The following is an 11447-nucleotide window of genomic DNA, read 5'->3' as shown; positions in this document are numbered from 1 at the left end:
GCACAGTGAGCAGCAAATAAATACCAGGAATCAGGGTCTCAATTACAGCGAGGTGTGTAATAATCATATTACAAACAAGTGTTTCTACGTTACAAAAACTGAATCTAATTTCAAAAAGCATTATTGTAAAGATTTTAGCATTGAAACATAGAAGTCTTTAGTTTAACAGTCACAAACACCTACATAAGCAGTTAAAAAAGTAGTAGGTGAAAAGTTTTTTTTTTTTACAACTTATGAGTCCAATGTCCTTCAAGATAAATATATAAAGCACACTAGAAAGTCTTTTTCTCAGGTTAAACGGCGTTCTGGCAAAAGGCTCTAATCTGTAAAAACAGGCCAGTGCTCACTTCTAGAGTCCTGGAGTCCAGAAACAGGAAAACTCAAACTCCTGTTTCTTTATTACATCATAAAATACCTAATTTTCAAAGAAAACACAAGAAAAGCCCAAATTAAATGTCACTAATTGCTAACTGTTACGTCTTTCACCCCACAGGAATTTCTGCTTATATTTATATATGTTATGTTACTCAATGTAGAGTATTTGTAAGCGTTCATGAATCTAATGAAAACTAAAAAATGTCTGACACTCAAATATTTCTTAAATTAGGTTAGAAAAAGAAATAGTGTCTCTATGATCAACTAATCCACATGTTATGAAATAAGACACTTCCAAGGATGAAAAGAAGGATTTAATGAATTGATTAGCATGTGTGATTAAATGGTACAAATATCAATATTACTGGTGCAACATACATTGAACATTTATAGTCTGCAAATGTCCTTTAAAATTGGAATTATCCAAAAGTAGGAGAAACCTTTGCACTGAGCACTTTAGTGGAGAATCAGCCTTCTTGGCCAAAATCTTCTGTAAACTTCTTCAGTTTCTCCAAGTCGGCCTCGTTCACTGTTGGTTTGGTGTTCCCCAGAGAGCGCAGCATGTCAGCCTGTACAGAGGACGTCAGGCAGGTCAGGACACTAATTACCAACAACACTGACCCACATGAGTTAAGTCTTTTCATACCATGCACACTACAGGCTCTAGAAGCTTCTCCCCTGGAACATCCATCCATGTCATCTCGATGGCGTTGGGATCGCCTGGAGAGCATGGTGTCAGCAGGTCATCTGAGATGACGTCTGGATTGTTCCACGACGAGCCCCGAACCTGCAGTAGAATGTCATCAAAGAGAAAACGTTCCGTGATCTATTCCACAGAATAACCATTTGAAACCATTTTCATTAACAAGAAAGCTAGTGTAATGTTGGTTAAAAGAAAACAGCATCAAGACAACAGTGGATAATGTAGTAAGCTTCAGCTGAAGATAATGTCCCACTGTTTTGGAGATAGTGGACCTCATTTATCAAATGTTCCTATGTTCAGATCTGAGAATAGGACCTCCGTATGGCCCTATTCAAGCAAGCTTTATCAATTCTGACGCGAGTGTACGCTACTATCAGATCTTACGTCAGGTCTGAGCTTGTGTACGTAAATCTCAGTGTGTGGATTTGAGGTGCAGCACGGGAAAATGTGAGTTAGACTGAAAATAAAGTGCTAAGCAAGCCTCAGCTGTCATTTAAGCATAAGCAGACACACATTCAGGACAGATCTAAATAGATTATTAAAACGAACAAAATAAAATTTTTAAAAAAGGCCAATGTTATTACCACTTTTTTGTATTTCCTTTCACAGAATACCATATAACCCCGCTAATGAACTCGTCCGAGCAAGAGCGCATAGGTTCACTCAGTGTACTGTGCACACGCACACAGGACGCTTTGCTATGCTCTGTATTGGAGATGAGGTCCTATTACATCCGTACAGCACATAAACTAGTAACTACGGAGGGAATAGGACCTCAATAATGCATTTAAATGTACATTTTTTGTTTCTGAGAAACGTCTCGATGTCCCACCCTAAACTGCTTCATTTCCTCCCACTGCCTCTGCCAATCTACCAGAAGCCACGCCTCTACTTTTCTGCACACGCATCGCGGAACATAACAAGGTCGCATTAATATATGTCTATGGGTCAGATAAGAGCCAAAATCATATTCACCTGTTTGCTGTTGTGATTTATCAACACTCGACCATTTGTACGCTGGGATTGGTCAAATACGGATGTTTCATAAAACACACGTTGGTCCTGACGTATGACCAAATGTGCACTCAAATTTGCACCTTTTTTTCACCCAAGGTTAATAAATGAGGGCTAGTGAGTCTAACTGCTGATTGATGAAGGTGTTCTAAAAGGAATCCCAAATGAATGTGTGTGCATCACGTGCGTGTCACCTTTTTGAAGTGGGTGGCCGACTGAACCTTCCTGACAGGCTGCATGAGGGCGTCCCTGACGATGATGCTGATGTCGGCTCCAGAGTAGCCCTGTGTCTTTTTGCCTAATTCGTTAAAGTTTGAGTCAGCCAGTTGGTTTGGGGTGGAGCCCAAATGCAGTTTGAACATGAAGGCGCGTGCGTGCTCCTCAGGCAGCGGGATGTAGATCCTCTTCTCAAACCTAAAAAACACAGTCAAAAGGTCAGTTACACACTGACTATTCATATTACTGACTTCGATCCACAAAAGTGGAATAAAACGCAGTTGTTTTGGACACTACAAAAGGCAGGGTTGGGGTGAACCACATTTTTCAATTACCATTCTGTCTTCAATTATCCATGTTCAATTACAATTCAATTATGATTACAGTGACTGGCATTTTTTCCAATTACAAATAAAAAAACAATTATTGTTTTTCCCCCTTAAAGGCACACTGTGTAACTTTTGGCCACTAGGGGCACTAGATCTGTAACTTTCAGGTCAAGTGCCCCTAGTGGCCAGAAACACTGCAGCACTGTCGCAAAAATCAACTAACAGTCAGTCGGGCCAGCCTCCCTTGTCTTTTGATTGTGTATGCAGGCAGTAGTTGACCTGTAACAGGATAAGGATCGGTCAGGCTGGGGTGCGAAGAGGGGCTGGGCTCGCGCCGCGGCTGGAGGAGCAGCAGCCGCCCTCCTCTCCCCGCCGCCGGAGGACTGGCGCTCCCCCCCACTCCCTGGCTTCACTGCCGTCGTCGATCCCTTCGTCGGGGGTCGGGGCGGACGGGGGACCCGGCATGCGCAGGGCCGTGTCCGGCGCCGGGGAGAAGGCGGGTCGGTGGAGGGGGCCAGGTCTCGGCGGTGTCTTTTTAGCCTCCTCAGAAGCAGTTTTAAACTTTGTGTGGAAAAATAGTAGCAAAAGCCTTAGCAAAATGAGTATATCCGAGCCTGTGGTCACGTGACTGCCGTAAAGTGACACGTTCTCCAGGCATTCTCCAGGTCACATGACCTGGTCAAAGACGGTCCATCTCTCCAAACTTACATGGTCGGTATTTAAAGAGGGAAGCCTCGCTCAGAGCATTGATACTGTCAAGTGCTGTATATTGGCCTGAGGAATCATTTAAAATAACTCATATGCGTAAACTCTTGAAGTCAAAAAGTCTGCGGTGTGCCTTTAAGTAAATAACAATCTCAATTACTTAAGTTCAAATTCAATTAATCACAATTACTGAGCATTTAATAATTAACCCCATCAAATGTAACCTTCCTCTCATGTTAACATCTCTTATTAAATTGAGTCGGTTTTGACCCATGTCTTAAATGAGCAATAAAATACACTAAAAAATATAATCTATCATGCTTTTTGTTCTTTACCTCTTGGTTTCCTTGTTATACTTCCTTACCCATGAAAATATTGGTCTTAATATTTTAAGTTGTGGGCATCTGAGTCTTTTTTCTGTCAGTATACCCCTATATATATATATATATATATATATATTTTTTTTTTTTTAATGGTAAATTATCCTCAAGATAACGTAGATTTGCGTTTTAATTAAAATGTAAATTGAGTTTTTATAGAATTTTCATGTCACTAGATTACAATTGAATGGCAATTATAACAGTGACTTTTTCACCATTTAAATTACAGTTATAATTATGTCATAATTTTAAATTATGATCAAATACGCAACAACAATTATAATTGACCACAGCCCTGCTACAAGGTGATAGGAACTCAGTTATAATGGTTAACCTTCTCCTGATGGCTGAGTCCAGTGTCCATGGAATGTTTGTTGCCCCCAGTACCAGAACTCCCTCGTTATTATTTCCGACGCCTGAAAAAAGCAGGAACAAAACAGTCGTGACAGTTATTGTTGTGTTATTCTGACCGTCTGTTTTCAAGCTAATACTTTCAGACATCGACATAGTGGAAAAAAACGTGTGATATCTTTTAGCAGTGGAAATGTAGAGGAGACCTTTTCTGCATACATTAGAAGAATATGCAGAAAAATCAGATAAAAGAAGACCCAGAATCTCGTTTCTTTGCTCACCCTGCATCTGGACGAGAAACTCGGTCTTAATCCTGCGAGCAGCTTCACTCTCATTCTCACTCCTGGAGCCGCAGAGTGAGTCAATCTCATCAATGAAGATGATGGATGGTTTATGTTCTCGTGCTAAACTGAAGAGGTTTTTTACCAACCTGGAAACAGACACAGATGAAGCCATGTCTTCTTGTTTTAAACTTAGGAATACAATGTTGCTCACAACCAAACGCCTTACTTCTCACTTTCTCCAAGCCACTTGGAGACGAGGTCAGAGGAGGAGATAGAGAAGAAGGTGGAGTTGTTGGCTTCCGTTGCCACTGCCTTTGCCAAGTAAGATTTTCCCGTTCCTGGAGGTCCGAAGAGAAGAATTCCACGCCACGGTGTGCGTTTTCCTGCCCAAAAAGATGCCCGATTTTAAACACCACTCACATGTCTGACACCGACTGCAGGTGTCAAATTGGATACTTGTTTTTGACACCTGTGAAAAGATGAGGGAATTTGATGGGCAGGATCACAGCTTCTTTTAGGGCTTCTTTAGCTCCCTCTAGCCCGGCAACATCGTTCCATTTAATGTTGGGCTTTTCCATCACGATTGCCCCTGGGAGAAAAAGACCTGCAGCTTCAGAAACACTTCCAACAGAAAAGTGGTGTAGAAATATGGTGTAGAAATCACAATCCAGATCAGTCACCTGAGAGCTGATTTTGGAATTTCTTTTTCTCTGGATCTTCACCTTCATCACTTTCATTTCTGCAAAAAAAGAAATGCACAATGAAGGGAGATCCGTTTCACTGAGAGCAAACGTTTATAGAACATATTTGGTTTGACACTTTTTAGTGTCAGATTTACAAGTGCTAAAGTTCAGGGGGCGGGTCTAGGGGCCACTGGGAGCACTGGTATTTTACCCCAGCACCAAGTAAAAGAAGTAAAAAAATAAGTTCAGGATCAGAGCATGTGAATTTTATAGTAACTTCTATTAAAATAAGAATAAAAATTAGAGGTTGTCTCAATCCGATATTGATATCGGTCCAATATCAGACTATTGTTCTCTGTTTGAGTAACATCACATGATCGAGCCTTTTCTAACACTCCACACTACAAAATAAGAAATAAAAGTATGTATGATTCCTGCTGATATTGTATCGGATCAATATCGGTATTGGCCAATACACAAGGCTGCAATTTCGGTATCGTATTGGAAGTAAAAAAATGCTGTTTAGAAACACTCTCCAAATAGTTGCTGTTACCATAACAACTTTTTGTTTAAAGGTAGGTTAGGGGATTTTTGAAAGCTAGCATGATTTTGAATGTAGCTTTCCGGTTGGCACCGCCTTCATCCTCCTCCCCCCTCCCCTCTGTGCTCCGTCCTTCACTCACGTGTACCAGCAGGGCTGCTGCTGCGCATCTAAGCTCATCGTTTGTCTTGTGTAGGAACTTTGTCGTCTCATGTCTCATTCAGCAGTAAGTAAACACTAAACTTTCTCATTATATATGTTATAAAACGTGACTAAATACTCTGTTTTAAGTCCGTCACCGATGACGCGCTTTGAGTATGGGCTCGTGCACGCGAGGTGTTGAGAACGAGCAGGGAGACAGGGAGACGTGATTGGTTAAAAAAAAGGGTTCGTTTTTTCCATTGGTTTAAGTTATTACAGGTTTACAGCTGCTACAGTTGATGAATTTTCTTTGTTCCTTTTTCAGAGCACATACGATCTTAATTTCTGTCAGGACATAAAGATAATTTCAACCAAAAACTTAAAAAGTGTTTCTGAAGAAAATTGCCTACCGGAGCTTTAAACATAAACAGGAAGTGAAAATAAACAATTAGTTCAATCCAAATCTAAGCACAAAAAAAACAAATCTCTACTAAGTTCTATTCATACTCTATTTTTGTAACATATTATTTATAGAATCTTGAAAGTAATAAATACAAAATAAAATGTTTTTTATTTGACAGTCACATGCTCAACAGTTCTCCTGCTATTCAAATGAGTGAGTAACTGTGCCCTAGCCAACGTCTTCTTTAAATTACAACACAGTTTGCCTTGATTTACATTCATTGAAAATAATTAAAGACATTTTAAAGTCATTTGTAAAATCCAGCAAGGCCGGGAAAACAGGGGAATTAAGGTAAGATTGTGTCATTTACAGCACTACTCTCACCCTTTTTCACCGGACGGGGACTCTTGCACTGGTTTGGCAGGAGGAAGATTCTCCTTCTTTTTCAGATATTGTTTGAGTTGTTCAGCTCTATCAAGGTAATCCACACATTTGGCTCTAATGCACTGCTTGGCTCGATCCCCCTGAGACTCATCTACAACAGCAACACAACAGCAGACTCAAATCTTAGTAAATGAATTATACAAGGAATAAAAGAGAAGTTAAAAATCAAACACCAGACACAGATACAAGTCTGAGCTTCTTACACTTAACCACATGTAGGAAGTATTCCACTGCTTGCTGATAGCATTTAAGAGCCTCTTCGTAGTTTTTGGCTTTGTCCTCCACTGCTGCTTTGGTGGCCAGATCAATGGCTTTCTGAGAAAAGAATTAACACACACACAACAACAAAAAATTATTGTTTACTGTGAATTACTTGCAGATATTACGTATGTGAATGATTTTCCATTACAGCAAAAAATGAAAAATTGACTGATTAACTGCAGACAAAAATATTTTCAAAAGAATAAAAGTACTTGACAAAACTAAGCAAGTCAGTAAACTATTTAAATAAGAAAACTTTAAATATCCAAGTTTAATTAAAACATCCTTGGATATATTATTATCATTTGTATCAAAGGTTCCCAACTGGTGGATCTGGACCCAAAAGTGGGTTGTGGCTTTGTTTTTATTAGGTCAATGTTTCAGAGATTTACCTGCAATAAAATATATGATTTACACATTAAGTTGCATTTTTTTTCTTTCACCAATTTCTTTGGAGTTTCTGAATGAAACAGATGAGGAACCTTACAGTCAATACCCAGAAAAGTATTTTTATTATTGGAAGTGTCTCCTCGTACGTAATACGTATCCATATACTGGCATTCTATCCGTACAAAAGATGACGTTACCGGAAGTCACGTGACCATTCCGTGCGGTTAGGGTTAATTGATCCGTAACGTATTTTAGGGTTAGTTAGTCTAATTAGTAGAATCAGAATCAGGATCAACTTTATTGGCCATGTAATGTATGTTATACACACGAGGAATTTGACTTGGTGAACTGTGCTCTCTCTAAACATTAAATAAGAACAATCAACTAGAAAAAATATAAATCATAAATATAAACAGTGGTTAGACTAATTAATATGTGCAAAACGAAATAAAATAATATAACAAGAGAGATAATAATAATAATAATAATAATAATAATAATAATATAATAGTGCAGTGATGAGTAGTGCAGGTGAACATTTAAATTAAATAGTATGTACATGAACAGTGACAGCTTGTTCCAGGGTTGTTATGTGTTTAGTTCCAGGGTTATTACACAGCAACAGGTCTGACTCTCTGATTAGCATTGATCAAAGTGACAGCCTGGGGGAAGAAACTGTTTTTAGTAGTTTAGGGTTAGGGTTAGTTAGTCCATAACGTAGTTTAGGATTAGTTAGTCCATAACGTAGTTTAAGGTTAGTTAGTCCATAACGCAGTTTAAGGTTAGTTAGTCCATAACGCAGTTTAAGGTTAGTTAGTCCATAACGCAGTTTACGGTTAGTTAGTCCATAACGTAGTTTAAGGTTAGTTAGTCCATAACGTAGTTTAAGGTTAGTTAGTCCATAACGTAGTTTAAGGTTAGTTAGTCCATAACGTAGTTTAAGGTTAGTTAGTCCATAACGTAGTTTAAGGTTAGTTAGTCCATAACGTAGTTTAAGGTTAGTTAGTCCATAACGTAGTTTAAGGTTAGTTAGTCCATAACGTAGTTTAAGGTTAGTTAGTCCATAACGTCGTTTAGGATTAGTTAGTCCATAACGTAGTTTAAGGTTAGTTAGTCCAAAACGTAGTTTAAGGTTAGTTAGTCCATCACGTAGTTTAGGGTTAGTTAGTCCATAATGTAGTTTAGGGTTAGGGTTAGTTAGTCCATAACATAGTTTAGGGTTAGGGTTAGTTAGTCTATAATGTAGTTTAGGGCTAGGGTTAGTCCATAATGTAGTTTAGGGTTAGGGTTAGTTAGTCCATAACATAGTTTAGGGATAGGGTTAGTTAGTCTATAATGTAATTTAAGGCTAGGGTTAGTCCATAATGTAATTTAGGGTTAGGGTTAGTTAGTCCATAATGTAGTTTAGGGTTAGGGTTAGTTAGTCCATAATGTAGTTTAGGGTTAGGGTTAGTTAGTCCATAATGTAGTTTAGGGTTAGGGTTAGTTAGTCTATAATGTAGTTTCGGGCTAGGGTTAGTTAGTCCATAATGTAGTTTAGGGCTAGGGTTAGTTAGTCCATAACATAGTTTAGGGTTAGGGTTAGTTAGTCTATAATGTAGTTTAGGGCTAGGGTTAGTCCATAATGTAGTTTAGGGTTAGGGTTAGTTAGTCCATAACATAGTTTAGGGATAGGGTTAGTTAGTCTATAATGTAATTTAAGGCTAGGGTTAGTCCATAATGTAATTTAGGGTTAGGGTTAGTTAGTCCATAATGTAGTTTAGGGTTAGGGTTAGTTAGTCCATAATGTAGTTTAGGGTTAGGGTTAGTTAGTCCATAATGTAGTTTAGGGTTAGGGTTAGTTAGTCTATAATGTAGTTTCGGGCTAGGGTTAGTTAGTCCATAATGTAGTTTAGGGCTAGGGTTAGTTAGTCCATAACATAGTTTAGGGTTAGGGTTAGTTAGTCTATAATGTAGTTTAGGGCTAGGGTTAGTTAGTCCATAACATAGTTTAGGGTTAGGGTTAGTTAGTCTATAATGTAGTTTAGGGCTAGGGTTAGTCCATAATGCAGTTTACACGGTGTCAGGATGGCTGAGTGGTCTCAGGCACCTGACTCAAGAATTCTTCCTTCCACTGCCGTGAGTTCAAATCCCGCTTTTGCCATATATATTTTTTCATTTTTACAGATTTAACACAACAAAATTCCACCTTTAAAAATACATATATGGAAAAAAATGTAGGGTATTTCCTGGGTTAGAGTTAAAATAAAAGGGTTAGCAGGGTAGCTAAAAATGAATAAGAGCTAAAATAAAACTGACAGAGCTTTTAGTCACATGGTGCACCTATGACGTGACCTAAACTGGCCAATGAGAGGCGCTGCGTATGAATAAATTGGCCGTCTATTGATATGTTTCTATATCAATAGCCACGGCCATACTTAAAACAAAAAAAAATATTGCTTTCACGAGTTACTGAAAAACTACCAACAAAATAATACCAGCCTTCTGGCCGAACTTTACCATCTGACGGGATGGATTTGGTCCGCGGGTCATATGTTTGACAACCCTGCTCTGGCCTCTCAATAAAACACGAGATGCTGTTTTGTTTAAAAAATAATAATTCAAGTAATATGTCGTTAAATAAGTTTGTAATTCGGCAAACAGAGCAGTTTTTGATGTACTTTCAGAAACAATAGGCGCTGTTAACGCGGCTCATTGTTTAGTTTGCTTGTTGACACAAACTACGGTCGCTTAAAGTTTGTCCGTCACTCACCTGTAAGTTATTAGTCGACATCAGGTGGGCTGGTCAAAGTTCTGGAGTTGAATATTTCAGGTTCGTCCTTTTTCACACCGTCACATGAGTTTTATCCCGAAATATGTTTAGGCCGCTGGTGAAACTGCGTGAATTTACGTCTCACTTCCGCATCAACCTCGACGAATACTTCCGTGTTGTGACGTGACGTCACAGCTGATCTGTCACCGCCCCAGGCTGTAATAATAACTATTGACTGTAGTCCCAAAGTAATGAACACACCTCTATATTTACCAGATGTGTGATATAAATATAAAGGATGACAAGGTGAGGTTTTTATCAAGCTTTTATCCAAATCAACAGCTCAAAACTTTATGATGTTGTGCTGCTAAAAATAACCATAACCATAAACATAAACCATAACTCCCCCCGCTCCAACTTTTTTCTTCTTAAAGGAAAGCTTGAAATTAATTGCTGAAATTGTTTAATAGGAGTTGCATAATATATGAAAGTTAAACACAAACCACAGCCACAATGCTTATGTAAGTATTCAGTGTCTAATGTATGGGAGGAGCCAATGTCTGGTTGATGAAATAGAAAATATGAGTCATAAAACCAGGCCGATTCCTTCCATTACTCACCATTGGCCATTGTTGGTTGATAGGTAGACATGGGAACCTGACCGGTTTGTGCTTAAACAGATCTTGTTTCAGAACCAGCATCAGCATCAAATACGTACAGTATCTGGTCACATCTTATAAATACTTAGACATTCTGATTGATCAGAACTTGTCCCTTAAGTTGCATATTGATCAAATTGTCTCCAAGTTGAAGCTGAAATTGTGTTTATTTTTATTTTTTTTTTAGAAATAAAAAATTCATTGCAAGTCAGAAAACATTAGATCACTACAACTTACTTTTTAACCTTTGTTGGACTATGGAGAACTGCTTTTTTATGTACACTTCTGATCAGTTTTTAAAGAAATTGGAAACTACATCACTGTGCTTTGCGTTTTATTACTGGCTGCAGCTATCGCGTACATCACTGTTCCTTATATGCAGTCGCACATTGCACATCTTTGTATGTTCGTTGACTTTCTCACTGGTTGACTTTAATTTATAAATCTATTCTTGTACTTTTACCTACATATTTGTGTTTACACATGTGTAGAAACAAACATCAGTCAGTATGGCTTGTGCGCTGAAGACACCATACAGATGTAGGTACCAGGAGTCAGAACTGAACTGGGCAAAAGGGCCTTTACATTTTCTGCCCCGTCAACTTGGGATGATGTGCAGAAAGACTTGAAATTGACACATCCTGTAACTCTGGGGGAATTCAAGACATTTATACAAGAAAGAGAAAATAGCTCAATTGGATCTTGTGACAGCGTTATTTAAACATGTACTCACTGTTGCTCTCCTATCGTGTGTGACCACATTTTGTGTGTGCGCTTGCTGTAACCGTTCAGTTTTTTTTGGTGCTGTCGTCTCGG

The 11447-nt window shown here is 38.6% G+C and overlaps 1 protein-coding gene across 1 annotated transcript; it reads right to left on the bottom strand.

Annotated features, from left to right (window-relative positions):
- Window positions 1-228: 228 nt before the first annotated feature.
- Window positions 229-10164, bottom strand: LOC114461425 (vacuolar protein sorting-associated protein 4B-like). The gene is made up of 11 exons (XM_028443475.1): window positions 9973-10164; window positions 6773-6884; window positions 6510-6660; window positions 5038-5096; window positions 4827-4946; window positions 4584-4740; window positions 4355-4503; window positions 4057-4138; window positions 2287-2506; window positions 1022-1162; window positions 229-944 (listed from the first exon to the last, which is right to left on the bottom strand). The coding sequence occupies exons 1-11, from the start codon at window positions 9991-9993 to the stop codon at window positions 843-845; spliced, it is 1314 nt and encodes a 437-aa protein (XP_028299276.1). The 5' UTR covers window positions 9994-10164; the 3' UTR covers window positions 229-842.
- Between the last annotated feature and the right edge of the window lie 1283 nt (window positions 10165-11447).

Source organism: Gouania willdenowi, chromosome 4, assembly GCF_900634775.1.
Source record: "Gouania willdenowi chromosome 4, fGouWil2.1, whole genome shotgun sequence".
In the NCBI taxonomy this organism is placed as follows: domain Eukaryota; kingdom Metazoa; phylum Chordata; class Actinopteri; order Blenniiformes; family Gobiesocidae; genus Gouania; species Gouania willdenowi.
This window is presented reverse-complemented; position numbering and strand designations above follow the sequence as displayed.

Coding starts and splice junctions, on each gene's coding strand:
- LOC114461425 (XM_028443475.1), bottom strand. CDS start 9,993: ATGTCGACTAATAACTTACAG. Junction 5,097..6,509: donor TCCCCGTCCGGTGAAAAAGG/GTGAGAGTAGTG, acceptor CTTTTTTTGCAG/AAATGAAAGTGATGAAGGTG. Junction 1,163..2,286: donor CGGCCACCCACTTCAAAAAG/GTGACACGCACG, acceptor ATTCTACTGCAG/GTTCGGGGCTCGTCGTGGAA.